At 43.3% G+C, this 27,660-nt stretch overlaps 5 protein-coding genes and 1 long non-coding RNA gene across 6 annotated transcripts; 2 read left to right on the top strand and 4 right to left on the bottom strand.

The window, feature by feature from the left end:
- The first annotated feature begins 1,249 nt into the window (after positions 1 to 1,249).
- On the top strand, positions 1,250 to 3,582 carry LOC115540710 (uncharacterized). Its single transcript, XM_030352216.1, has 4 exons — positions 1,250 to 1,464; positions 2,065 to 2,265; positions 2,693 to 2,904; positions 3,263 to 3,582. The coding sequence occupies exons 1-4, from the start codon at positions 1,328 to 1,330 to the stop codon at positions 3,424 to 3,426; spliced, it is 714 nt and encodes a 237-aa protein (XP_030208076.1). The 5' UTR covers positions 1,250 to 1,327; the 3' UTR covers positions 3,427 to 3,582.
- plrg1 (pleiotropic regulator 1) lies at positions 3,444 to 10,066 on the bottom strand. Its single transcript, XM_030352215.1, has 15 exons — positions 9,888 to 10,066; positions 9,574 to 9,680; positions 9,311 to 9,441; positions 9,144 to 9,197; positions 8,959 to 9,052; positions 8,754 to 8,844; positions 8,544 to 8,642; positions 8,365 to 8,457; positions 7,856 to 8,005; positions 7,078 to 7,179; positions 6,453 to 6,555; positions 6,255 to 6,363; positions 4,990 to 5,129; positions 4,545 to 4,738; positions 3,444 to 4,211 (listed from the first exon to the last, which is right to left on the bottom strand). Exons 1-15 carry the CDS (start codon positions 9,894 to 9,896, stop codon positions 4,152 to 4,154), a joined length of 1,536 nt encoding a protein of 511 aa, XP_030208075.1. The 5' UTR covers positions 9,897 to 10,066; the 3' UTR covers positions 3,444 to 4,151.
- A 2,509-nt stretch (positions 10,067 to 12,575) lies between these two features.
- LOC115540420 (fibrinogen gamma chain) lies at positions 12,576 to 15,147 on the bottom strand. The gene is made up of 7 exons (XM_030351689.1): positions 14,897 to 15,147; positions 14,748 to 14,798; positions 14,500 to 14,629; positions 14,160 to 14,293; positions 13,640 to 13,824; positions 13,252 to 13,526; positions 12,576 to 12,971 (listed from the first exon to the last, which is right to left on the bottom strand). Exons 1-7 carry the CDS (start codon positions 14,942 to 14,944, stop codon positions 12,799 to 12,801), a joined length of 996 nt encoding a protein of 331 aa, XP_030207549.1. The 5' UTR covers positions 14,945 to 15,147; the 3' UTR covers positions 12,576 to 12,798.
- Positions 15,148 to 16,272: 1,125 nt separating this feature from the next.
- On the bottom strand, positions 16,273 to 18,758 carry LOC115540419 (fibrinogen gamma chain-like). The gene is given in 8 exon segments (XM_030351688.1): positions 16,273 to 16,553; positions 16,555 to 16,688; positions 16,969 to 17,243; positions 17,357 to 17,541; positions 17,877 to 18,010; positions 18,217 to 18,346; positions 18,465 to 18,515; positions 18,614 to 18,758. Coding segments are annotated over 8 exon segments (1,008 nt in total). The 5' UTR covers positions 18,662 to 18,758; the 3' UTR covers positions 16,273 to 16,502.
- A 1,224-nt stretch (positions 18,759 to 19,982) lies between these two features.
- Positions 19,983 to 23,087, bottom strand: fgg (fibrinogen gamma chain). The gene is made up of 9 exons (XM_030351687.1): positions 22,938 to 23,087; positions 22,791 to 22,841; positions 22,525 to 22,711; positions 22,285 to 22,369; positions 22,068 to 22,198; positions 21,566 to 21,699; positions 21,042 to 21,226; positions 20,660 to 20,937; positions 19,983 to 20,381 (listed from the first exon to the last, which is right to left on the bottom strand). Exons 1-9 carry the CDS (start codon positions 22,989 to 22,991, stop codon positions 20,209 to 20,211), a joined length of 1,278 nt encoding a protein of 425 aa, XP_030207547.1. The 5' UTR covers positions 22,992 to 23,087; the 3' UTR covers positions 19,983 to 20,208.
- Positions 22,972 to 25,410, top strand: LOC115540425 (uncharacterized). The gene is made up of 3 exons (XR_003976192.1): positions 22,972 to 23,102; positions 24,027 to 24,228; positions 25,125 to 25,410. It is a non-coding gene; the product is annotated as an uncharacterized LOC115540425 (long non-coding RNA).
- The last annotated feature ends 2,250 nt before the right edge of the window (positions 25,411 to 27,660 follow it).

Genomic DNA, 27,660 nt, shown 5'->3' with positions numbered 1-27,660 from the left:
TAATCACAGAATTACCTCAAAACACCTACAAAAGTTTCCTTAACGTTTAAAAGGTCAGTCTCAGTCTGGTTAGCTTCACAATCATGAGGAAGACTCCTTGATGGAGGGTAAGTCTCAAAACGACCTCGCTAATGAATCTGGTTGTTCAGAGTGCTTTATACAAGCATATTCAGAGAAGGTTGAATGGAACGAAAAAGTGGGAGGCAAAGGTGCTCAAGCAACAGGGATAACAGCTGCATCGAGAGGATTGTCAAGCAAAGGCCATACAATTTTGTGGGAGCTTCACAAGGAGTGGACTGAGGCAGGAGTCAGTGCATTAAGAGTCACCATGCAAAGACATCCAGGAAATGGGCTACAACTGTCCTTGTGTCAAGCCACTCGTGTCAAGCCAGTCCTCATGTCAAGCCACTCGCTTCTAGCATTATCAGACAACGTTAGAAGCGTCTTAATAATAACTGGTCTATCTGTCACTCAAAGTCCAAAGTCCTCTATTCAGACGAAAGTTAACTTTGCATTTAATTTGAAATCCAAGGTCCCAGAGTCTTGAGGATGAATGGAGAGGCACAGAATCAAAGTTTATTGAAGTCCAGTGTGAAGCTACCCCAGTCAGTGATGATTCGGGGAGCATGTCATCTTCTGATGTTGGTCCACTGTGCTTTATCAAGTCCAAAGTCAACTCAGCCTTCTACCAGGACATTTTAGAGCACTTCATGCTTGATCTATGGAGATGCTTGGCACATGTCCACACTGTCAAAAGTACCCTGGTTTGTTTACCATTGGTTTACTGTGCTTGATTGGCCAACAGACTCGCCTGACCTGAACCTCTTAGAAAGTTGATGGGGTAATGTCAAGAGGACGATGAGAGACATGAGACCCACCAATGCAGTCGAGATGAAGGCCTCTATCGAATCAAACTAGTCTTCCATAACACCTTAGTAGGGCCACAGGCTGATCGAATCCATGCCACGCTGCATTGAGGCAAAAGGGCCCCCAACCAAGCCCTAGCAATATACATTATTTGTATTAGAATACATATAATGCATAATGGGCTATATTTCACTTCAGCTCCACAGAAACATAGCCGTAAAACAAGGTTTAACATGTGGTTTTCATTTGTGAATGCAGGGTACAAACTATAATCCAGGGAAAGGCATATTTGAATTCCCTCGTTCAGCGACTGCAGGTGTGTCCCATTGGTGCCATTATCGTCACCAGGCAACGGCTGTAACAGAAGTACTTGAGTAAACAACGCATCTCACGCAACCCTTCCTTCACCTGAAATACCCAGACCGAGACGTCTGACGGACCACTCGATCCTACGGAGAAGATGCCGGCTCACATCATGCTGTCCTACCAGTGGGACGACCAGCCACTGGTGAAGAGGATACACGACCGGCTGATAGAGCACGGACTGCCTGTGTGGATGGACATCGAGGGAGGAGTGACCGGGAACATCAACGATGCGTGAGTATAACGGTACATTGAGTGGATGGGAAGGGGGAAAAAGAAGCCTAAAGGCACCCTCTGCTCCTTTCTCTGATTGTTCAAACTTCAGAATGCTAGCTTTTTGGCAATTTTCTTCATTAAAATATTTCTAAGCGCAATAGTATTGTCAGATAGAAAAAGTGTCTATCAAAGTATCAATATATAAAATTATGAGGCACACAATCCAAAGCAACTTATACGGAATAAAGACCAATGGAGGTGGTGGTATGCTGGAGACATTAGGGCGGGAGCACACATCATTTTCAGGCCGAGTCTTAAATGTCCCTCTACACACTATCCGGTTCCTAACCACTTATTTACTTGTCAAGACAACATGCAACTGGACACCCTCAAGAGGAGGTGAGAGTTTGTGTGCATGAGTGAGTGACTGAGTCTGCAGACTTACTGCAGGCTCCTACCGCCTCATTAATTAGCCTACATGCATTTAAAATTCACAGTAGTGTGTATGTGTTTGTCTATGTACTGTATGTGTGTTTGTGTGTGTGTTATGTGTATATATGTATGTGCGTGTGTGTGTGTTTGTGTGTTTTTGTGCGCGTGTGTGTGCGTGTCCAACAGGATGGCTGCGGGCGTGGAGGAGGCGGCGGTCATCTGTCCCATCATGACCCCGGCTTACCAGGCGTCCCGCAACTGCAAGCGGGAGCTGAGCTACGCCGACTCCAGGGAGGTGCTCACCGTGCCCGTCATGCTGGCCCAGGACTGGGAGGCCAGCGAGTGGCTGGGCCTGGTCACCGCTGGGCTGCTCTGGGTGGACTTCAGGTGAGGAAGGCCTGGGGGAGAACAAGGAGGGATCTAGAGGGATCCTGGAGCGGGGGGGGCATATAGGGATATAGGGATTTATATAGTAGAAAAGAGACACATCACAGAAAACCATAAGGAAACAATAAGCTGTATAGAGAACAGGATTAAAGAAAATGTGCTTGTCATGAATTGTTCATAATCTATAATAATTCAGTTTGAACGTAAATATTATACATTTAGAATTATTCATTTGTTTCCCGTTTTTCTTCACTGGCGGCAGCAATGACGATAAAGTTAGTAACTTCAGATTAATGTAATTAATAAGCGGGTAGCGCCTAAATCATCTCGGATCGCCGTAGGTAAGACTACGGAGACTGGGCATCATTCGATGGGTCGAACTGCGACTATCACAATTTTAACCCTCTCATCCATCACGGTCCACCAGAAATGCAGAAACGGATGACGAGCATTTTGAGAGCTGTGTGCAGTCCCTGCAAGCGGAGATCATGTACAACGCCGGCCACCTCCTGGTCGTGCCTGAGGTTCCTGAGGATGTGACTGGTGACGAACCAGAGCCCAGAGAGAGACGGCCTCCGAAGAGGAAGACGGGACGCCGCTTCCTCCACGCTCAGTCTATGCTCTACATCCGGGAGTCAGGTGTGTCTGAGTGTGTGTGTTAGTTTGTGAGAACACGTCGAAAAATCCTGTTTGGATGAAGGTGTTCCAACCGATTAATCACAGAACTTTTTTTTTTTTTTCGACCATTTCATTAGGTCCACATGAATGACATTTTGTATTTTTTTCCATAGCGAGGGACAGAGGGTGAGTAGCCAGAGTAGGGTTGTGCAGTGGTATTATCAAATTGACGGCTATGGACAATTCAGTGATCCAATCAACATTAGGAATTGGTACATATTCCTATCAATTGACCGACTCAAACTGAAACCCCACCCGTGGTAGCAAAGCTATATTCTCCAATATTGTGTGTTAGATGAGGGTTGGTTTACGTTGACAGGGGGGGAGACTATGGACCCGGACAGTGACCTCAGGGGCAAAGTGGAGCTCCATGAGGAACCAGGAGAGCGTGGCTCCTGGGAAGAGCAGAAGGGGATCGGCTGTAAATACTTTCGAAACGTCGCCACCGGCGGATACCTTGGTAGGTGTGGCTCTTCAACATGAACAAATCCAAACAATGAAACAGTCCAAACTTCCTTGTTTATTATGAATGAACCAATATAAACGTGCCATCGCAAGCCAGGAAGAGGGGAAGATTAGGTTTCCTCTATGTACAACTGGCGATCTGTTGGGACAATAGAAAACAAGAAAGAAAAAAAACTGGATACATGCAGCGTCAATTGAATTTGAGTGATGTTTCCTTTTGCAGGATATCTCCATGGTGAGGACGATGCCAGTTCTCAACCTAGTGAGGACTGTTTGAATACAACCGGTTCTCCCAAGAGAAAGGAATGTGTGTTTACTAAAACCGGTTCTCACCAAAGTGAGGACCATGAGTACACTACAGCCCTTCTTGAGGAGAGTGGGGACCGTGTGTATACTACAGACAGTCCTGTAGAGACCGAGAGGTGGCTTCTGCTGGCAGACCAGATGGATCAAAGCTGCAAAAGGGCCGTCATCATCAAGAACAAACACACCGGGAGATTCCTGGCGGCCCAAGGTGGTCGCTTTGTTGGACTAACGTCGTACACTGAAGACTGCAAATGGTTTCTTGAATGAAGAGAAACGTGAGGGGAAATATGTTTTTTTCATGGTAGCTTTTAGTCTTGGGAAGTTTCTCATTAGGCACAATCAATTTACTGTTGGCATTTGTACAGCCCACACTACGACACTGATTTTGTCAGAACCATTCTACGAAGATATAAAAAAACAAATAAAGATTGGAAATATTAAAATCTTTTCCGCTTGAGGATCTCTGGTTTCCAGTTGACCGGGTGGCTTTCTTCCGTCTGAAAGTAAGAAAATTATGAAAACAGGATTAATGCAATGTTAAGATAAAAAGACACAAATTGTGAAAAAATTATAATAAAATGTGGTAATATTCTGTGTCACTAACAGTGAGTATCGCTGAACCCTTAAATGTATGTCCTGTACGGCATCAAAACAGTAAAATATATTATAATGAAGACTAAATATATATGTATAAGAATATTTTAATCATTAACACGAAGAAATACAATTTCAGAAAATCGACTTCCAAAAAAACCATAATAATAATAAAAAAGCACAATCTAAAGCAAAAGCTAAAGCAGGGTGAGTAACACGGCAAACGGCCAGCTTACCGCTGTGTCGTCCTCCCGGTACACCTTGATGGTCTTGTCGGCCTCGGCGGTGATGAGCCGGCTCTCCGAGTGGTCGAACATGCAGGCGAAGATCCCGGACTCGCTGTCCAGGGAGCCCGGCTGCACGGCCGCGTGGATGCGCTGGAAGTTGTAGCCCGTCCTCCAGTCCCACATGTGGATGGTCCCGTTGTCCGCTGCGGCACAGGGAGAAAAAAAAAAAAAAAAAAAAAAAAAAAGGGTTTGGGTTAGGGTTAGGAATTTTAACAAAGTTTAGTTTTATGGTCACCATTTGTACGCAATGGCCCCAAACCAACCGTCATCACCACGTTGGCTAACTTTGGCTGACGAAATGCGACCCTTTTTGCGAAATGCATATTTTCAACTCTAACTTTAATAACAGGAGTCCCACCAAAGTACAAACATTGAAGACGGTGGACCATTGTACCTCCAGACACCAGGACACCGTCAGAGTTGACCGCCAGAGTGTTGATGATGGCGTTATGGCCAGACAGGTTCTGGATGAAGTTGCCGTCCGGAAACGTCCACTGTTTGATGTTATCAGCAGAGCCAGAAGCAAAGGTGTATCTATAGGGAACGGGGACAAAGACAGACTTCTATCTTAAAAAATCAACATGAAAGCTATCAAAATGACAAACGTTTTTACATCAGAGTTAAAAATCACACTACATTTTTGTAACAAATGGGAAATCATGTTATCTAAATTTTCAACCACCATTTACTTTCATTAGGACAAGGGTTTACTTCGGTTCATTACACCACGCCAGATGAAGCGTACGTAGTGTAGGGCTGTCAAAATTGCTCAAAAATGACATTCGAATGTTCGTTTGGAAAAAAATCACGAATTCGAACTATTCGAATATCTGGTTGCCTATTTTACGCAGTTGCCGTCAATATGTCAATAATGCGACAAAACCATGGTTCAAATTAGCGGGATATATATATCCTATAAACAGCCCAGTAACGTGGAGGCCTAATCATGAAAAGCCACAACTTTGTATCGCTTGCATTTCACCACCACACCTGCAAGCGCGCAAACTATAGTAATCTGAAGAAGACGCCCGCTTCTGAATGTTACAAGGTATGCTAGTGGTAACGTTCCTTGCTTTGCTTACCAAGTTACCATTTATCGAGAAGGCCTATTAAAATCGATAAAGAAAGATATGCATGTCGCCTACGTCTTCCACCATGCCAGCGAAAGGGCACTTCGCACTACGCACCGTTCGGATTCATGAAAAAAAAGCTGTCTCGGACTTTGCCGAGAACATTGCGTTATAGCAGCTTTCACCAGCCAGACTACTAGCTCCCTGAGCTCTACTTCGGATGCTTATTGAATGGCATAGCCGAGCTGGAATACCTATATCCAAGTACGGAAACCCCGAGGGGATAAAATACATTCGCTCTTCACAATACTAGTCTGTTACACTTGTACCGCGGGAGTGTTTTTTCACATTCGAATATTATGAGGGACATCGCGAACAGACAGAGGCTCATTCACAAAGCAGATAGAGGCGCTTGTACCGCGGGAGTGTTTTTTCACATTCGAATATTAATTTTCACGTTCGAATTCGCGTTTTTGGATACATTTCGAACGAATATTCGAACTTCGAATATTCGTTGACAGCCCTAACGTAGTGAGAGTGTTCTGTCAAGAGCTGATCCCAACAAAGAAATATCGAACTGTGCTCTTACTGTCGAGGATGCAGCACCACTGCCCTGACGGACTTCTTGTGGTTGGTCAGCGTGGCTCTGGTCTTCCCGGCCACCAGATCCCACAGCCTGATGGTGGAATCGTGGCTCCCTGGGAAAATGGAGGAAACATTCGTCGACATCAGATGGCCTAGGAATCCAATCATAGCCAGACTCAGCCCAGAGGCGTTGGGTCTCTACCTGTGATGATTTGGGGCTCGGCCGCCTGGCATTTGACCGTTGCCACGGTGTTGGTGTGGCCGGAGAGCGTGTGCACGTTGGCCTTCGATCTGATGTCCCACACCTTGAGGACACGTGCAGAGGAGAGACCACAAGACAAATAAACCATTTGATTTGACATCTGATCACCTGAAGACCACCAATGCACAGAGATGGATTAAAACCCATTGGCTGCAACTGCGTAGCAATATGTCAAGTTACATGAATGTGTTGAAATGGAATCATTGCTACATCTTCAGCACATCAAACGGTAAACATCCACCCCCTGTGTGATCAGCGCACATCCAGGTGGACACGCCCACTTGTGATGTCAGAAGAGGCAGATTTTCGAAATGGCTTGTAAGGGCTTATCACACTCACCTGGTGGTATAATATGTCCCCTTTAATGTATATGTAAAGGCCCAGCATATTACTCACAATGCCAAATTGTATTCAAATCAAGTTATGATACAGGGCATACATAATAAATATAAACAAAATAATTATATAAGGCAACCTTGAAAGCGTTAATGTGGTCGACGGTGACTCTGCCCCATCGTCTACATTCATATGGTCGAGGCTCACTGACCGAGGTGCACATGCTTACCCTGGCTGTGGCATCTCGACTGCACGTGACCAGCACGTCAATGGTGGGGTGGAGGTCCAGGCCGTACACGGCACTCAGATGTCCGTGGTAATGCCGGATGACCTAATGCACACACACACACACACACACACACACACACACACACACACACACACACACACACACACACACACACACACACACACACACACACACACACACACACACACACACACACACACACACACACACACACAGTTAGGGCGGTGCAATTAATCAAGTTTTCGGTGGGATTTAGATTTTTGGGTCAAACGATCTCCAAACTAATCTAAATCGAGTTGAATATATATATATATATTTTTTTTTTTGAAACAGCTGGATACATATCGGTACATGATTTTCTATTTGAACATTTTGTGTATGTTTTAAGGGAATTTTTCAAAGTTCCCAGTTACATAGGGTCTGTTTGGAGAGAAATGCTGTATAAATGCGTAATTTTATCAAGCAAAAAATAAATAATCATTTGAATAATTGTGATTTCAATATTGACCAAAGATATCGTGATTGAGATTTATTCCCTAATCGAGCAGCCCTACATACAGTACAGGGTCAATATAACAGCATGCGTTAGTTTGTCTTATAACTAGGCCTATTTTTCCACCATCGATTTGTTTACCTTTTTATTTATTTTAATAAATGCCACTGGCCAAATATTGAAAATTAATACAATAGAAGTGTCCACAACTTAGTTCAGAGTAGCATTGGACTACAATACAGGGGGTTGTGCCAGACATTGTACCTTGTTGTACTCCAGGTCCCAGCACTTGACCTGCTTGTCCTCGCCGCAGGAGAACAGGTAGGGGCTGCGGGAGCTGACCGCCACGCCGCGCACCGTGCTGATGTGGCCCGTCAGAGAAAGCTTCAGCTTCCCACTGGCCAGGTCCCAGATCTGGGAAGAAACACCAACCATAACACACACATCAAGTCCATTCCCACATTCATACGTCAAATCAGACGTATTATAAAAAGTATTATTGATAAATAATTTATTTATAGAATATGTTTTATTGTCAGGCTGGCTTGTAAAAGAGGTGGCTGGTCTCAGTGAGACTAACCAGGCTAAATAATGGTTAATAAATACAAACATAATCTCAAGACCTCTTGAGATTAAAAACTTGTTGACAGAGAGGTGCTTGCTGCAGTAGGCGAAAATCTAACTGTTAAGCCATGCTCTCAATTCAGGTCTGCATTTCACTGCAGTTCAAACAACATGTGTGATTTACCCTTGTGCTGGGAGTCTCTACGTACCTTGATGGTTCTGTCAGCAGAGCCTGTGACAAACCACTGGTTGCCTGGTTCCACTGCTATTGACCTCACCCAGCCCAGATGACCACTGATGACCTGAGATTCGTGAGAGTAGTTTAAATAAAAAAGGACCTACAAGTGGCTTTTAGTACAAAGTACAAAGTACAAAGTAAACACGTTACCCTGAACAGCTTCCATGGCGGATGCCACGCAGGTTTGGGCATGGTCGGTGCTTTCCTTACAAGAGCAGAGGTCTTGGTGCCGCCTGCTTCCATGTGCACCTACAGCCAATGATACGATAATACACTTTCACTTTCTCCATACACCTAGCTCGTCATGAAACGGTGCTGAGGGTCAAGATGAATGTGATGTGGTGTGTTGAGAAAAATTACCAAAGAGGACATTGGGGGCTGGGACCTTTCTGCTATTCCTGCATGTCTGTGAATGTCTCCGACACTTGCAGCCGTGCGGCCGGCATCTAGTCTGAAGGCACACACACACACAGGAAAATGATATAAATCAGTCAAAAAAATTGGTACATTTTGAGGAAATAATAGCTTCATGTTTTACTAACAGTAAGCTAGCCTTAAAGTGTACCTGGCCTGGGAGGGAGGCAGGGTCAAGGCCATTGAATGGACTCCTGCTTCACTCGGCATCCTGTGTAACTTTGTTTCAGCAGTCAGTGCAACTCCTATTAACAAACATTTGCATCATTGAAACACAGTAAGCAAACAACAATGTTATCTATGAAATATAATATTGCACGTGTGTATAATATTTACCAGGTCCTGATGGGTAGGCGTGTGTCCCGGTCACAAGGTATTCTGGGTCGTCTCCTAAAAGACAAACTTAATTAAACCCAAATCACTAGTGTAAGGGATAAGATTGCGAGTGATCCAATGGGGTTTTGAAGAAGGAAATAGAGGATTTATTTATTCTGTCAACACACCTGACTCTGTGCTTGTCTGGTGTCCATGAAGGCCGCCGTGTATCGGTCTGTCCTTCCCTTCCTTGAGTACGGGCATGTGCAACACTGCGCCATAATCCGCTTTTAACTTCGAAGACATCTTCACTTTGTGACTGCGATAACAAGAAACGGATGTTAGCAGCCGGCATTACGAATAAGTTATTCACAAAATGTAATGAAATCAATATTATGTTAAATTAATAAAAAGTCAGGGACTCATGAAAATTACCAACAGCGGGGCTTACCTGTGATCGTCCAGTGCGATTGGTTTCGCATGATCCGACACAAACATATCATGAGTCCTTTTGAGGGATCTGAAGACCAGCGTGTGGACCGAGTGCTTTTGCACATCCTGAAAGAAACACCTCGTTATGAAAATAATAGTTCCCTATAGATAGACAGACATCGGTGTTGGCATCATTTACTACCACATATCTTAAACATAGCATACAGAATCACCACTTCGGTGGTACACTTGCTCCGGAAAAAGCATGCTATGGAACGGTAGCATCAACAAGAGAACAAATTAAAAGTCATGAGAAGTCGGCTGTTGTATTACCTCGGTCATTTTGGCGTTCACTAAACGTACAATAAGCACTTTAAAAGAGGCGGGATTTTTTTTATAACGATTAATCTCAGTCTTTTGTAGCGTTAATATTCCACAGAGAATCTCATTCACAGGCGGCGCAAAAACGATCACCCATCGTCCCGGAAGTAAACAATGTATGAGGTGTCTGATACGCTTCCGGGTCAAATGAGGATCACACTAGCGTCTTTAAAAACATACGCCCCCTTAAGGAGGGAAAGACTGCATGGTAATGCAATGTCATTATGGTTCAATTTTATTTTCCTTTTTAAGGCGATAGTCTCAAATACCTTAAGAAGATAACAAATAATATTTTTTGGATAACATTGACTGTCCCTGTTAACGTGAAGTTAGGCAAATGTTTAGCTGAGAGAGTTAATCAAATAACTTTTGAAGAATTCATCCAACTGAAGTGCACTTTGTGTTTGTGCGTTGTTCTTAGATAAACACTAAAAAAAGCCTTTGGATTTTGACAATCCAAGTGTTACACCTCTGCTTTTATTTTGTTCCGCTCGCTCAGTAGCAGTGTGCATGAGTTCTTCTCCTTGCTTTCAATGGATCCCCCTCCACCCACGCCCAATAGCTCAATCATTATAATAACAAGCTCACTTATTATTTCATGTGCCCCCAATCAACCATTCTACAGGCAGCAAACATACATCCTCTGATACTCCCCTCTACCTCCCTATCTCTTCTTCATGCAGTCCCCTTGGAGCTTGGCAGCTACAATGAAAACCCCATGGACCCCCGTATGTCTGTTACTGTGTAAATGTTCCACACAGGATCAGATTGTGCTGTGCACTATTTGTGGTTTCTATGTTGACACACGGCGTCTATTGACCGTTTCTTTTGCAAGCTGGTTGTTTTGATAGAAATGGATTGGCTGTAAACTTGTATGCTTTGTTGTTCAGCCTTGCTTGTAAGTCAGTTTGGACAAACGCGTCCACTTTTGTCTAAATGCTTTGGATATAGACTAGACAAATCTGCATTTACATTTAGGGCATTTAGCAGACGCTTTTATCCAAAGCGACTTACAATAAGTACATTTATCAGAGGTAAGAGAAACAACAATATATCGCTGACGATACAATAAAGATATTTTTATAAACAAGTGTCAATAAGCATCTACATAATGAAACCCTTGGTGGTCTAAAAGCATCATCACCATTACATCCTCAAGCACACAAGACATAAGACATTCCATATTTTTTTGTGTGTTTAATGACAATAAACAGAGAATGAGGGGGCGGGACTGAGAGAGACTTGAGTGTGTGGTGATTTGTGCTAAGGTATGGTGCGCCGAAACATCCCCAAGCTTAAAAATTAACGTTTCTATCGTCATCGATCACTCGGCTTGAGGGTATTCTTATTGTGACATCGGATGTACGTTAAGTGGCTGGAGCAAAACCGTTGATATGCCTCTGTGGTGGTATAACAAGAGCGTAACGAGCGCGCAGAGCAAACACTATTCCGCACCGAGTGACATGATAGGCTACAGATATGAGGTACGAAATGAATCTCGACGAAAACTGGTGGGGACGTGTCCCCAGTGGAATCAACGCCTGCGGAAAGGGTGGATGAGTGTGTGTGATAAAATGTGTTGAAAATAGTTTGGCTGTAAGCTTAAATGCTTTTTTGTTCAGCCTTGCTTGTAAGTCAGTTAGGACAAAAGTGTCCACTTTTGACTAATTGTAAATGCTTTGGATAAAGAAATATCTACTTTTAGATTCAAGGCATTTAGCAGACGCCTTTATCCAAAGCCGACTTACAATAAGTAATCTATCGCTGTCGATATAATAAAGATATTTATATAATCAAGTGCCAGTATGCATTTACATAATGAAACCCTTGGTGGCCTAAAGACATCATCACCAATACATCCTTCAGGCACCCAGTGAAGCACACAAGACATAGCACATTATGTAATTTTTTGGTGTGTTTAATGACATTAAACAGAGAACGAGGGGGTGGGACTGAGAGAGACTGTGTTGTGTTGAATTGTGTTTAGGTATGGCGGTGAGTATGCAGAGTTTTTCAATAATTATGTCATTTTAACTTTCAGGTGCTGGTGAAAAACTATAAACATGTTACGCATTTATTGTAGCTCCCAGATTGGCATGTTTTTCAAAGTGGGGACGAGGGGATCCTAGAGCCCTCCAAACTGCTTGACCCCAGACTGCTGTTGCTGTCTATGCTGTGCCGTCTGTGCTGATCCTGCTGACATGATAGGCTACAGATACGAGGTACGAAATTAATCTCGACGAAAACTGGTGGGGACGTGTCCCCAGTGGAATCAACGCCTGCGGAAAGGGTGGATGAGTGTGTGTGATAAAATGTGTTGAAAATAGTTTGGCTGTAAGCTTAAATGCTTTTTTGTTCAGCCTTGCTTGTAAGTCAGTTAGGACAAAAGTGTCCACTTTTGACTAATTGTAAATGCTTTGGATAAAGAAATATCTACTTTTAGATTCAAGGCATTTAGCAGACGCCTTTATCCAAAGCCGACTTACAATAAGTAATCTATCGCTGTCGATATAATAAAGATATTTATATAATCAAGTGCCAGTACGCATTTACATAATGAAACCCTTGGTGGCCTAAAGACATCATCACCAATACATCCTTCAGGCACCCAGTGAAGCACACAAGACATAGCACATTATGTAATTTTTTGGTGTGTTTAATGACATTAAACAGAGAACGAGGGGGTGGGACTGAGAGAGACTGTGTTGTGTTGAATTGTGTTTAGGTATGGCGGTGAGTATGCAGAGTTTTTCAATAATTATGTCATTTTAACTTTCAGGTGCTGGTGAAAAACTACAAACATGTTACGCATTTATTGTAGCTCCCAGATTGGCATGTTTTTCAAAGTGGGGACGAGGGGATCCTAGAGCCCTCCAAACTGCTTGACCCCAGACTGCTGTTGTCCGTCTGTGTTGATCCTGCTGACGGGGATGATCTTCATGGTGGTCTCCTTCAGTGAGTACCAGCGGTCGTGCCACGTCACCCAGATGATGCCGTTGTCGAAGGCACCGGCATCCTTCTCCGAGTACGTTCCGTCTAAATCAAGGGGAGGAAGGCAACAGGGTTAAAAAAAACAACAGGAAACACACGATCACACACACACATGCTTATAATATGTGAAGTACTAGCAATTGTGCGCATTTGGAAAGCTGGGGGGGAGGGGGTAATTGATGTAATTGATGAGGTGGTGAATTCTAACGTCATATTAATTTATTCTAAATGCCCAATACAGTGATTCATTGACATGTGGAAGGGAGGGAAAACTGTCATGGTCCCTCAATGGGCTCAAGGAAGGGGTTAGCTCCCAGGTCCTTACCCGGGTAGTATTTGCCGTTGAGGTGGCCGGCATGGCATCTGTTCATCCACCATCCGGAGCCATCCTGGAGGGCACAGTTGCCGTCGTACTTGTCGTTGTCGTTGTCGGGGGTGCTGAACTGCATGCCGTTGTGAACGGTGTAGGCCTTGTCACTCACGTCCCCGAAGTCAAAGCCATCGAAGGCGTCTCCTGCATCGCCGGCAAAGTAGTAGCCGTAGGTCAGACGGTACTTATCCTGCTCTGGTCCAACTCGGAACATGGCGTAGTCGGCATACCTGGCGAGAAAGATTTGAGTTGAGCTGCTGGTAGTTTAGTCCCTGCGCCATGCTACCATGATAACCATGGATGGACTTTGAAGGAATTTTAGGTAACTTTCACTATGACATACTTTTTGCTGCCCAGCCAGTCAACCATCTCTATCCTCAAGACATATGGGAGAGTAACACTGGTGGTCAAAAGGTGCATCTTCTCCAAGCCAAGCCAGAACTCTGTGCTGTCGTCTGGGGAAAAGTCTCCAAAGCCCTCCCTGTACGGGACCCAGGTTCGGTTGAAGTCCACCTGTCCATTCTTTCTCTGCGAACATTAGAGCAGTGTTAATTTGGACATTTTCTGCAATCTACTCATCACTTTGTTACAATCAACTAAGTCACTTTTTTAATAATTTCAGTAAGCTGCTCAGTATTTCCATTGTGGACTAAAAAAACTGATGTGCTGATGAAGGTTTATTTGTGCTCCAGCTTCAATGACATGAAGAGTTAAGCAGGACACTCAAGCAGTTGATAATAACTTGCATAAAAATAAACATACTGGCTCTTCTATTCCATCCAATGTTCCATCAACATCACTATTGCGTCATGGTTTGATGTGCACAATTGGTACTGTCCAATAAAGAGGGAGATGAAACCCACCCTCTGAATCACAGTGAAGCCCCGACCAAAGGTGTCGATCTCACAGTAGACCAGGAACTGGTCTGTGGCCTTCGCCGGCTTCACATAGTACAGACCACTGACACTGGCTCCTTTGTTGGCAATATCCTGGCAGTCTGAGTGATGACAAATGCATAATGTCTGTTATGTTAATAAATTCGTTTTTGAGTGGGCGAGTGGAATGCATCTCATTGTTTACACATCGCATTTGAGACCAAATATTGATGAGGTGCTAGCTAAACAAGGCAACGAGGACATGGGCACGATGGTGACACAGCTTCAGATGTGGTGGGACGGAATTAGCGGCCCCGGGTTATGTTACCTGTTCCAGTGATTGGCTGGATCTCCACCGTGTCCTTGCACGGCACACTGCATGTGGCCTCCAGCTGACGGGTGAGCTGCTTGAGTTCCTCAAACACCTTAACCAGTAAACTAACCTGCTGCTTAAAATGCTAAAATGGAATCCATTACAACAACATAAATATGTTTAGTTTTTTTCACAATTTTAAAGCAGTGAATGTTTTCAGAACTTTGTTGTTTTCAGTGATTTAACTTCAGCAGGATACTTACAAAGGTGTCATCTGGTTGACAACTTCTCGACGTGGAGCTGGCCACTACCTGCTACAAAAGATAAAAGTGAATACATTGCATAAGGTTGACGTATGTTGTTATTTGACATAAAAAAGAGAGAATAATTCTGGACAAGCTTAGAAACATACTGCTGATGCGATGGGGAGAAACATTGCTCCGAATATTAAAAAATTCATTTTTTCTTTGTATTTTTGCCTCCTTGTCCTTTTTCGGGGAATGGAGTGCAGAACGGACTCTGTTGCTATTTATTTATCTGGAACGGGAGGCAGGGTGCTAAGGTCCTCATGGGTAAACATCCCACACATGACCTGTATTGAAGTAAATCTGTGTCATCGGATTTTGAAAAAAAAAAACATTGAATTTTAAGCACTGAATATTTATGCATTGAAATAACGTATCTTGATTTTTGCCTCTGATTTTAACTCTTTACATTTTTAACAAATTACTTTCACCTTTATTTTTCAATGTTTAAAATTCAAAATCAAATATTCAACGTTAAAAAATTCAACTTCAATATTTTCAACGTCCCAAAATTCAACATGCAAGTCACCCGCAAATTCAATGTATGAAATTCAGTGTTAACATCCGGGGACCTGAGGAAGAGCAATCGATCCTAGATGCTAGATCGCGGTCAAGCAAGGAGTGCGGGATCAAGATTGTCCCTCGCTGGTTCTTTCTTTCTTGATACAAACGTTAATTATAAACAGCATTCATACAGTAGCCTATAATAGGAAATGTTCAAAGGTAAATCAACGTCATTAAACACTGACTGTAGCTTTTTATGGGGAGAGAAGCCACCGAAAAGTGTGACCCTAGAGTGCGCTGTTGCCCATTTTATGCAACATGCACGAGTTTTAAGAGTAGACAGGCATGAAGTCGTTCACGCGCCGAAACATCCCCAAGCTTAAAAATTAACGTTTCTATCGTCATCGATCACTCAGCTTGAGGGTATTCTTATTGTGACATCGGATGCACGTTAAGTGGCTGGAGCAAAACCGTTGATATGCCTCTGTGGTGGTATAACAAGAGCGTAACGAGCGTGCAGAGCAAACACTATTCCGCACCGAGTGACATGATAGGCTACAGATATGAGGTACGAAATGAATCTCGACGAAAACTGGTGGGGACGTGTCCCCAGTGGAATCAACGCCTGCGGAAAGGGTGGATGAGTGTGTGTGATAAAATGTGTTGAAAATAGTTTGGCTGTAAGCTTAAATGCTTTTTTGTTCAGCCTTGCTTGTAAGTCAGTTAGGACAAAAGTGTCCACTTTTGACTAATTGTAAATGCTTTGGATAAAGAAATATCTACTTTTAGATTCAAGGCATTTAGCAGACGCCTTTATCCAAAGCCGACTTACAATAAGTAATATATCGCTGTCGATACAATAAAGATATTTATATAATCAAGTGCCAGTACGCATTTACATAATGAAACCCTTGGTGGCCTAAAGACATCATCACCAATACATCCTTCAGGCACCCAGTGAAGCACACAAGACATAGCACATTATGTAATTTTTTTGTGTGTTTAATGACATTAAACAGAGAACGAGGGGGTGGGACTGAGAGAGACTGTGTTGTGTTGAATTGTGTTTAGGTATGGCGGTGAGTATGCAGAGTTTTTCAATAATTATGTCATTTTAACTTTCAGGTGCTGGTGAAAAACTACAAACATGTTACGCATTTATTGTAGCTCCCAGATTGGCATGTTTTTCAAAGTGGGAACGAGGGGATCCTAGAGCCCTCCAAACTGCTTGACTCCAGACTGCTGTTGCTGTCTGTGCTGTGCCGTCTGTGCTGATCCTGCTGACGGGGATGATCTTCATGGTGGTCTCCTTCAGTGAGTACCAGCGGTTGTGCCACGTCACCCAGATGATGCCGTTGTCGAAGGCACCGGCATCCTTCTCCGAGTACGTTCCGTCTAAATCAAGGGGAGGAAGGCAACAGGGTTAAAAAAAACAACAGGAAACACACGATCACACACACACATGCTTATAATATGTGAAGTACTAGCAATTGTGCGCATTTGGAAAGCTGGGGGGGAGGGGGTAATTGATGTAATTGATGAGGTGGTGAATTCTAACGTCATATTAATTTATTCTAAATGCCCAATACAGTGATTCATTGACATGTGGAAGGGAGGGAAAACTGTCATGGTCCCTCAATGGGCTCAAGGAAGGGGCTAGCTCCCAGTTCCTTACCCGGGTAGTATTTGCCGTTGAGGTGGCCGGCATGGCATCTGTTCATCCACCATCCGGAGCCATCCTGGAGTGCACAGTTGCCGTCGTACATGTCGTTGTCGTTGTCGGGAGTGCTGAACTGCATGCCGTTGTGAACGGTGTAGGCCTTGTCACTCGCGTCCCCGAAGTCAAAGCCTTCGAAGGCGTCTCCTGCATCGCCGGCAAAGTAGTAGCCGTAGGTCAGACGGTACTTATCCTGCTCTGGTCCAACTCGGAAAATGGCGTAGTCGGCATACCTGGCGAGAAAGATTTGAGTTCAGCTGCTGGTAGTTTAGTCCCTGCGCCATGCTGCCATGATAACCATGGATGGACTTTGAAGGAATTTTAGGTAACTTTGACTATGACATACTTTTTGCTGCCCAGCCAGTCAACCATCTCTATCCTCAAGACATATGGGAGAGTAACACTGGTGGTCAAAAGGTGCATCTTCTCCAAGCCAAGCCAGAACTCTGTGCTGTCGTCTGGGGAAAAGTCTCCAAAGCCCTCCCTGTATGGGACCCAGGTTCGGTTGAAGTCCACCTGTCCATTCTTTCTCTGCGAACATTAGAGCAGTGTTAATTTGGACATTTTCTGTAATCTACTCATCACTTTGTTACAATCAACTAAGTCACTTTATTAATAATTTCAGTAAGCTGCTCAGTATTTCCATTGTGGACTAAAAAAACTGATGTGCTGATGAAGGTTTATTTGTGCTCCAGCTTCAATGACATGAAGAGTTAAGCAGGACACTCAAGCAGTTGATAATAACTTGCATAAAAATAAACATACTGGCTCTTCTATTCCATCCAAAGTTCCATCAACATCACTATTGCGTCATGGTTTGATGTGCACAATTGGTACTGTCCAATAAAGAGGGAGATGAAACCCACCCTCTGAATCACAGTGAAGCCCCGACCAAAGGTGTCGATCTCACAGTAGACCAGGAACTGGTCTGTGGCCTTCGCCGGCTTCACATAGTACAGACCACTGACACTGGCTCCTTTGTTGGCAATATCCTGGCAGTCTGAGTGATGACAAATGCATAATGTCTGTTATGTTAATAAATTCGTTTTTGAGTGGGCGAGTGGAATGCATCTCATTGTTTACACATCGCATTTGAGACCAAATATTGATGAGGTGCTAGCTAAACAAGGCAACGAGGACATGGGCACGATGGTGACACAGCTTCAGATGTGGTGGGACGGAATTAGCGGCCCCGGGTTATCTTACCTGTTCCAGTGATTGGCTGGATCTCCACCGTGTCCTTGCACGGCACACTGCATGTGGCCTCCAGCTGACGGGTGAGCTGCTTGAGTTCCTCAAACACCTTAACCAGTAAACTAACCTGCTGCTTAAAATGCTAAAATGGAATCCATTACAACAACATAAATATGTTTTGTTTTTTTCACAATTTTAAAGCAGTGAATGTTTTCAGAACTTTGTTGTTTTCAGTGATTTAACTTCAGCAGGATACTTACAAAGGTGTCATCTGGTTGACAACTTCTCGACGTGGAGCTGGCCACTACCTGCTACAAAAGATAAAAGTGAATACATTGCATAAGGTTGACGTATGTTGTTATTTGACATAAAAAAGAGAGAATAATTCTGGACAAGCTTAGAAACATACTGCTGATGCGATGGGGAGAAACATTGCTCCGAATATTAAAAAAATCATTTTTTCTTTGTATTTTTGCCTCCTTGTCCTTTTTCGGGGAATGGAGTGCAGAACGGACTCTGTTGCTATTTATTTATCTGGAACGGGAGGCAGGGTGCTAAGGTCCTCATGGGTAAACATCCCACACATGACCTGTATTGAAGTAAATCTGTGTCATCGGATTTTGAAAAAAAAACCATTGAATTTTAAGCACTGAATATTTATGCATTGAAATAACGTATCTTGATTTTTGCCTCTGATTTACATTTTTAACAAATTACTTTCACCTTTATTTTTCAATGTTTAAAATTCAAAATCAAATATTCAACGTTAAAAAATTCAACTTCAATATTTTCAACGTCCCAAAATTCAACATGCCAGTCACCCGCAAATTCAATGTATGAAATTCAGTGTTAACATCCGGGGACCTGAGGAAGAGCAATCGATCCTAGATGCTAGATCGCGGTCAAGCAAGGAGTGCGGGATCAAGATTGTCCCTTGCTGGTTCTTTCTTTCTTGATACAAACGTTAATTATAAACAGCATTCATACAGTAGCCTATAATAGGAAATGTTCAAAGGTAAATCAACGTCATTAAACACTGACTGTAGCTTTTTATGGGGAGAGAAGCCACCGAAAAGTGTGACCCTAGAGGGCGCTGTTGCCCATTTTATGCAACATGCACGAGTTTAAGCGTTGACAGGCATGAAGTCGTTCACGCGCCGAAACATCCCCAAGCTTAAAAATTAACGATTCTATCGTCATCGATCACTCGGCTTGAGGGTATTCTTATTGTGACATCGGATGCACGTTAAGTGGCTGGAGCAAAACCGTTGATATGCCTCTGTGGTGGTATAACAAGAGCGTAACGAGCGTGCAGAGCAAACACTATTCCGCACCGAGTGACATGATAGGCTACAGATATGAGGTACGAAATTAATCTCGACGAAAACTGGTGGGGACGTGTCCCCAGTGGAATCAACGCCTGCGGAAAGGGTGGATGAGTGTGTGTGATAAAATGTGTTGAAAATAGTTTGGCTGTAAGCTTAAATGCTTTTTTGTTCAGCCTTGCTTGTAAGTCAGTTAGGACAAAAGTGTCCACTTTTGACTAATTGTAAATGCTTTGGATAAAGAAATATCTACTTTTAGATTCAAGGCATTTAGCAGACGCCTTCATCCAAAGCGACTTACAATAAGTAATATATCGCTGTCGATACAATAAAGATATTTATATAATCAAGTGCCAGTATGCATTTACATAATGAAACCCTTGGTGGCCTAAAGACATCATCACCAATACATCCTTCAGGCACCCAGTGTAGCAAACAAGACATAGCACATTATGTAATTTTTTTGTGTGTTTAATGACATTAAACAGAGAACGAGGGGGCGGGACTGAGAGAGACTGTGTTGTGTTGATTTGTGTTTAGGTATGGCGGTGAGTATGCAGAGTTTTTCAATAATTATGTCATTTTAACTTTCAGGTGCTGGTGAAAAACTACAAACATGCAACGCATTTATTGTAGCTCCAAGATTGGCGTGTTTTTTCAAAGTGGGGACGAGGGGATCCTAGAGCCCTCCAAACTGCTTGACCCCAGACTGCTGTTGTCCGTCTGTGTTGATCCTGCTGACGGGGATGATCTTCATGGTGGTCTCCTTCAGTGAGTACCAGCGGTCGTGCCACGTCACCCAGATGATGCCGTTGTCGAAGGCACCGGCATCCTTCTCCGAGTACCTTCCATCTAAATCAAGGGGAGGAAGGCAACAGGGTTAAAAAAAAAAACAGGAAACACACGATCACACACGCATGCTTATAATATGTGAAGTACTAGCAATTGTGCGCATTTGGAAAGCTGGGGGGGAGGGGGTAATTGATGTAATTGATGAGGTGGTGAATTCTAACGTCATATTAATTTATTCTAAATGCCCAATACAGTGATTCATTGACACGTGGAAGGGAGGGAAAACTGTCATGGTCCCTCAATGGGCTCAAGGAAGGGGTTAGCTCCCATGTCCTTACCCGGATAGTATTTGCCGTTGAGGTGGCCGGCATGGCATCTGTTCATCCACCATCCGGAGCCATCCTGGAGGGCACAGTTGCCGTCGTACTTGTCGTTGTCGTTGTCGGGGGTGCTGAACTGCATGCCGTTGTGAACGGTGTAGGCCTTGTCACTCGCGTCGTCCCCGAAGTCAAAGCCATCGAAGGCGTCTCCTGCATCGCCGGCAAAGTAGTAGCCGTAGGTCAGACGGTACTTATCCTGCTCTGGTCCAACTCGGAACATGGCGTAGTCGGCATACCTGGCGAGAAAGATTCGAGTTGAGGTATTCGAGTTGCGCCATGCTACCATGATAACCATGGATGGACTTTGAAGGATTTTTAGGTAACTTTGACTATGGCATACTTTTTGTTGCCCAGCCAGTCAACCATCTCTATCCTCAAGACATATGGGAGAGTAACACTGGTGGTCAAAAGGTGCATCTTCTCCAAGCCAAGCCAGAAGTCTGTGCTGTCATCTGGGGAAAGGTATCCAAAGCCCTCCTTGTACGGGATCCAGTTTCGGTTGAAGTCCACCAGTCCACCCTTTCTCTGAGAACATTAGAGCATAGTGTTAGTTGGATATTTTCTGTAATCTACTCATAACTTTATTACAATCAACTATGTCATTTTTATTCATAATTTCAGTAAAATGCTCAGTATTTCCTTTGTGGAGTAAAGACAAATTGATGCGCTGATGAAGGTTTCTTTGTGCTCCAGTTTCATTGACCTGAAGAGTTAAGCAGGACACTCAAGCAGTTGACAATAACTTGCGTAAAAATAAACATGTTGGCTCTTCTGTTCCATCAAATGTTCCATCAACATTACTATCGCATCATGGTTTGATGTGCACAATTTTTACTGTCCAATAAAGAAGGAGATGAAACCCACCCTCTGTATCACAGTGAAGCCACGACCAAAGGTGTCAATCTCACAGTAGACCAGGAACTGGTCTGTGGCCTTCGCCGGCTTCACATAGTACAGACCACTGACACTGGCTCCTTTGTTGGCAATATCCTGGCAGTCTGAGTGATGACATATGCATGACTGTTATTTTAATAAATTCATGTTTGATTATTATCATCCGTTAAACGACAGAACATCTTAGAATCTGGGCTGTTATTGTCAGATTTAAATTTTAAGAGGGATTCCTAGTACAGACATTTAACCCTGAGTAAACAGCTGGCCATGTTACTTAGATACACAGGATTTCATGGAAACAAAGTACAAGGTTTTCTAGTGGGCGAGTGGAATGCATCTCACTGTTTACTCATCGTATTTGAGGCCAAATATTGATGAGGTGCTAGCTAAACAAGGCAACGAGGGCATGAGCACGATTGTGACACAGCTTCAGATGTGGTGGGTAGGACCCGGGGGCCCCAGGTTATGTTACCTGTTCCAGTGATTGGCTGGATCTCCACCGTGTCCTTGCACGGAACACTGCATGTGGCCTCCAGCTGACGGGTGAGCTGCTTGAGTTCTTGCATTTGCCGGTCATTTGCTAAAACAAAATTCTGGAGTTCACTGCCAAACAGGACAAAAGAGTAGAGGTCAGCGACGGGATAGTTTGTGATTTCATTTCAATTGCAAAGCTTGATTTGTCGGCTCACAATATCTGCTGCTCCTGAGAGAGGATGGTCTTCTCAAAACGAGTGACGTCGTCCAGCATGCTGGTGGATCTTTTGTAGTACAGATCTGTGGAAAAAACAAAAACGAACAACGTCCTTCAGTAGAAGAATCTGGATGTTCTCACAAATGTGCATTTTAAGCTTATAAAAAACAAATGTCTCAATATCTTTAGAATCCATTCCCTAGATATAACCAGGCCTTTGACCTCATCGCATTTTTACCTGGTTGTGAGGACTTATGCGCTGACGTGGCCCTGTCTCTCATGAAGACCACTTTCTCCTCGGCTCCCTGTGTCAGATTACCTATGCTTTCCAGTTTAGCCAGCATATCATCTAAATCGTCATATACATCAGGGGTGTACCTAAACAGGTAGTCCGCCACTCCACAGGTAGTCGGGCAATACCTTCCCTAAAAACAGAACATTTTAAATTTTAAAGCAGTGAGTTGGTGAATGTTTTCAGTGATTTAAGTCCAGCAGGATACTTACAAAGTTTACATCTGGTTGACATCCTCTCTGCGCGGAGCTGTCCCCTCTCTGCTACAAAAGTGAATACATTGTATAAGGTTGATATTACTCTAGGTTGGTATTTGACGTAAAAAAATTAAATAATTCTGCTCAAGCTTAGAAACTTACTGCTGATGTGATGGGGAGAAACACAGCCAGTGCTCCGAATATTAACAAATTCATTTTTGCTTTGTCCCTCGCCTCCTTGTCCTTTTTCGGGGAATGAAGCGCAGAACGGACTCTGCTGCTATATATTTATCTGGAAAGGGACTCAGAGTGCTAAGGTCTTCATAGGTAAACATCCCACGCATGACCTGACTCAGCTTTCCTGGCATGATGATTACTCACCTTGCTGTCTGTTTTCAGATTTCCTAGTTAGGACCATAATCAAATGTTGAAAATAGGCCAAATGTTGTTGTGAATTGTGTAAATGTGATTGAAGTGACTAATTTGTACTATTTCTATGTATCATTCTGTACCATGCAATCTTTCGCCAGATAGACATGTTGACCTTTGCACAATAAATCTTAACTAAATGGCCATTCAGATTTAGACATTTAATTTCAATGCAGTTGATCAATTATAATCCTTCTATAATTTTTTCATTGAAGTTTCATTCCATAACAAATTAAAGTACAGAAAACAGCCGTATGTATGAATATTGAGAATAAAGCACTTTATTTCCTTCATCACAGGTTTCAAACACATCTGATAATACTTTCTTACAGTTTGGATTCCATTGTGCCGTTTAGATTCCATGCCATGCTTTTAAGTGCCACTAGTGGCTGTAACACTACAACCTTTGTACAAGTTACCCCTAAAAACAACATATATTGAATTCTACTGTCCTTTATTTTTTTGTATATCATTGGCAACTAAGGGAAGGGTGCTATAGAGTGTATAATAAAACATGTTGAAAATAAATTGAAATTAGATTATTATATAGATTAAGAATTTTCATAACCAACCGAGATTGCTGCTGCTGATGTGTCAATCTTTTCTTTGATCTGATTGGTTGTAAATCCATCCAATTGCGTTCAGAAGCATTTTGCAATTATGGCTCGCAATGTCAGGCTATCACAATCCAGCATTTTAATTCAAATGTAATTTGAATTTAATTGCAGTATTGGGTCCCACCCTACAATTATTGAACATAAATGTATCACTGGATTGACACTCCAATCGATATGGTGTGAATGAATGTATGCTGTTCTACAGGTTCTACTCAAGTAAATGAAACAGTGAAGAAACACGAGATGACGTACAACCGTACAAACCTCAACCCCTGGGCTGCCGACATTGAACCATAAATCTAACATTGACTACTGTGGGCCCTCACAGTTTTAAGAGAGGACACAGCAGCAATACCAAAGTTCTTGCTGACCCAGGAATGAACTGGTCGGCCCGTGAACCTAAAAAGGTTTGAACTTTGTTTGAACCGTTGTCTTTATGGATGAGCACCAGATGGGAAGTGTCCGTTTCTCTCTTCCAAAGCGAGGCAGAGAAGGAGCCACTCCTCCCCTAGACTAGGTCTTGGCAGTTACAAATAGGCAGTGTTACATAGAGAAATGTGTTTTTCAACAGAAACCTTGTATTGTTTTAAAAGTACTCAACTTCAGACAGGTTAACAGATACATTCAAAATCGTTTTTTTCATGTCCTTGTAGTATGTTAGTTTCATCTCAATGTACTGTATGTACTTTTTTGTTGTCTGGAATGAGCCTTACATCTATAATCAAAATAAGCACTGAAACAATGATGATCATTCACACTAATAGCTTTAAACAATTGTGCGATGCGCACGCACACACACACACCCACCCCCCCCCCCCAATCTGGTTAGGAGTTGGTTCAGGAACGTTGGAATCTTGCCAGATTTCCCTCCCTGAACTTTCAACCTTCCCTATATCCAAGCAAGAAGTAAATATTTCACTAAGGGCTTTTAAGGACCACTTAAAAAAACTAAATCTACAAATACGTTGATAATACGTTGGCATAAAGGAGGACAATTTATCTTTCCAAAGCATGAAAAGTTTCTGTTCAGTTTTGGCCTCATACCATTGCATTGGCCTTTCTGACTGTCATAGCATTGATACAGCAACATGCTAGCATATCAGAATGAGTTACTATAAATACTACAACATATGTTTCTATCATTCATCTCACGGTTGTGCTATTTCCTCCAGCCGCTGCAAGCCATAAAATAAAAACCTGTATCATAAAATGGATTGGATGGGACTGTGGCATCCAAAATCCAAAACAATTCTCTTCAGAATATTTTCACATTCATAATGTTTATCTCTTGCATTAATTTAAGGTTCATTCGAACAGTTGGGACCCACAAAGGAGAAAAAGGTGTGGATGGCCTCTTTCACAGTTCCCCAGTGGTCACTGGTGTATGAGGGGTCATGTCACGGCGGAGTAAATCTACACGAGACTGAGGGCAAAGGTTTGTTGTAAAACCACTGGAGGGTTCAACTTGTGGTCAAGGCAATAAGTCTCCTCAGCTGAACACGGGCAGATTGTTCGCCCCCTATCCCAACAACATTAACAAACAATGGTTTGAAGACACACGTTTTTAAAATGTTGATATTCAAGCTATACTGTCCTTTAACCATTTGTTATAGCAACTCACTGTTTGTGAGTAAGAAAGAAAAGTTGCATAAGAAACTGCTGGATAACCAGGTTGAATTCCCTCATGAATATTCTGTTCAATAAAATGTCTGGATTGACAAGAGAAATAAGTGGCTTTGGATACTTACCGATCTGTCATGATTTCATCACTGGCTTTCCTGACCTAAATATTTGCCCAACCATATCTCACTGTGCAGACTACACTCTGATGTCTAACATAAAGACATGAGACCTAGGGCCTACATTGAAGGCTGTTTGCATGCGTGGTCCCGAATGTGTGTTTTGACAAACTGCTTTTGTGTACGGCCTCTGCTGGTTGTGTTTTTTTCTATTTCTTATTTTCTCTTTAAACTGTAGGCTAACGTGTAAAAATTAGAGATGCACCGATTGCAAAATTCTTGGCCGATACCGATTTCCGGTTTTTAAGGAGGTCTGACCTGCCAAAACCGTTTTTTCCGATACCGATTTTCTAAGAAATAATTATAATCATATAATAGACACCATATTTGTTGGCTTGAGTACCCTTCTCCCAGACAACATTTTGCTTATATAACTGCAATTAAAACCACAACTAGTGGTAGGCTATATGCTATCATAACTCCCCTTTTCAAGAATAAAACATCACAAATAAAGGTACGGCCACACCAACCGCGTTACTCGCTTCAGGGGCGTCCAAACTCGGCATTTTTGCATAGGGAACCATTGGTATAGGCGCGTAGACGCGTTACATGCGTTGAAGCGTCGTGTTATGGTACGGCCACACCAACCGCGTTACTCGCGTTAGGGGCGTCCAAACTCGGCATTTTTGCATAGGGAACCATTGGTATAGGCGCGTAGACGCGTTACATGCGTTGAAGCGTCGTGTTATGGTACGGCCACACCAACCGCGTTACTCGCGTTAGGGGCGTCCAAACTCGGCATTTTTGCATAGGGAACCATTGGTATAGGCGCGTAGACGCGTTACATGCGTTGAAGCGTCGCGTTAGGGGCGTTAAGGCCGATTTATGCTCAGTTACGTAAGCGTAAGCGCAAGCGCAAGAGGCCCTTGCGCGCCCTTGCGCACCCCTTGCGCGACTTCTCACGTCTTGCGTGCGTCGGGCGATTTTTCTAGACTTGCGTCATTTTTTACGTAAGCTTTTACGCGAGCCGCGCAGCCTGCAAGGCTGTGATTGGTCTGCTGGTCTGGTTACTACTTCCTGTCTGGAGTATCACATTTCCTGTTTTCATACCGCCATTTTTAAAAGCCAGAAGGCAAGGACGACCCGGCAGGCTCATATACAAAAGCATTAACGTGAAGTGAAGTTAACTTGCTGCCAACACATTATGTCGTTTTAAAATGTAGAGAGATATGCACATTTATACAACCCCAATGATCAACAACTTCATCACCCCTGTTCCTCTGTCTGTTGCCATCATTCACTGTGTATGGGGAGAACACGATCTGGCACATAAACAAACCAACGACTCCCACAGACAAAGACGTCATTCTCGAGGTCGTCTTCAACGAAAAACTTTACTCCACATATTACTCCACCTACTGTTCTGGCGGTAAATTGCTTGGCAACACGCGCAACACGCGCAACCTAAAAGGGAGCATGAATTGCTTTGAGTAAATTTTGCGCAAAAACGTAACACCAACGCTGAAGCATGCAGCCGCCTTTAGGCGCGTCAGACGCACGTAATTACGCACGTAAACGCAGTAACGCGCCCAATGCACCAACGCCCGGAGTTCAGAAATGTGAACTTTCAACGCTCCAACGCGTGGCGCTTCCCCGCGATAGCCAATCAGCGTGGAGCTTGACCCGACGTCACTGGCATAGAGTAGTGAGCTTGGACAGAAGCATACGGCCGACATCTTTCTTTATTCTGGGTGGAAATCGTAACATAGTTACGCTATTAAATGCGCTTATGGAAACATTTTTAGCGAGAAATGTGCATTTTACTTTCATAATGTTCGCTCGGTGAATGTGAAGGATGTTTGGTTTGATAGTTATGACGAAGAGGGAACGCTCAGTTCACTTGCATGGACAGAGTCTCTGGTTGCTAAGCAACCTCAAAAGTCTTGGCGGACTATATCTCTGCTGATCAACACTACGAATGCTGGAAACACACCAGACACACCATGTGAAGTTATTTAACCCGATTATTGTTATTTATATCAGAGATTATTTAATCTAACCCGATCTAAACTCTATCACCCAAACACGGCGGCGTTTGGG

This window comes from Gadus morhua, chromosome 3 (genome assembly GCF_902167405.1).
Source record: "Gadus morhua chromosome 3, gadMor3.0, whole genome shotgun sequence".
In the NCBI taxonomy this organism is placed as follows: Eukaryota; Metazoa; Chordata; class Actinopteri; order Gadiformes; family Gadidae; genus Gadus; species Gadus morhua.
The sequence above is the reverse complement of the archived record's forward strand: the minus strand, read 5'-3'. Positions and strand labels throughout refer to the sequence as shown.

Coding starts and splice junctions, on each gene's coding strand:
- LOC115540710 (XM_030352216.1), top strand. CDS start 1,328: ATGCCGGCTCACATCATGCTGTCCTACCAGTGGGACGACCAGCCACTG. Junction 2,266..2,692: donor CTGCTCTGGGTGGACTTCAG/GTGAGGAAGGCC, acceptor ACGGTCCACCAG/AAATGCAGAAACGGATGACG. Junction 2,905..3,262: donor GCTCTACATCCGGGAGTCAG/GTGTGTCTGAGT, acceptor TTACGTTGACAG/GGGGGGAGACTATGGACCCG.
- fgg (XM_030351687.1), bottom strand. CDS start 22,991: ATGAATTTGTTAATATTCGGAGCACTGGCTGTGTTTCTCCCCATCACA. Junction 22,199..22,284: donor TCTCAGGAGCAGCAGATATT/GTGAGCCGACAA, acceptor CCTGTTTGGCAG/TGAACTCCAGAATTTTGTTT. Junction 21,227..21,565: donor GCTTCACTGTGATACAGAGG/GTGGGTTTCATC, acceptor TAATGTTCTCAG/AGAAAGGGTGGACTGGTGGA.
- LOC115540420 (XM_030351689.1), bottom strand. CDS start 14,944: ATGAATTTTTTAATATTCGGAGCAATGTTTCTCCCCATCGCATCAGCA. Junction 14,630..14,747: donor GTCAACCAGATGACACCTTT/GTAAGTATCCTG, acceptor ATTCCATTTTAG/CATTTTAAGCAGCAGGTTAG. Junction 13,825..14,159: donor GCTTCACTGTGATTCAGAGG/GTGGGTTTCATC, acceptor TAATGTTCGCAG/AGAAAGAATGGACAGGTGGA.
- plrg1 (XM_030352215.1), bottom strand. Junction 8,006..8,364: donor CTGCTGACAGAACCATCAAG/GTACGTAGAGAC, acceptor GTTTCTTCCCAG/ATCTGGGACCTGGCCAGTGG. Junction 6,364..6,452: donor CGAGCCCCAAATCATCACAG/GTAGAGACCCAA, acceptor CCATTTTCCCAG/GGAGCCACGATTCCACCATC.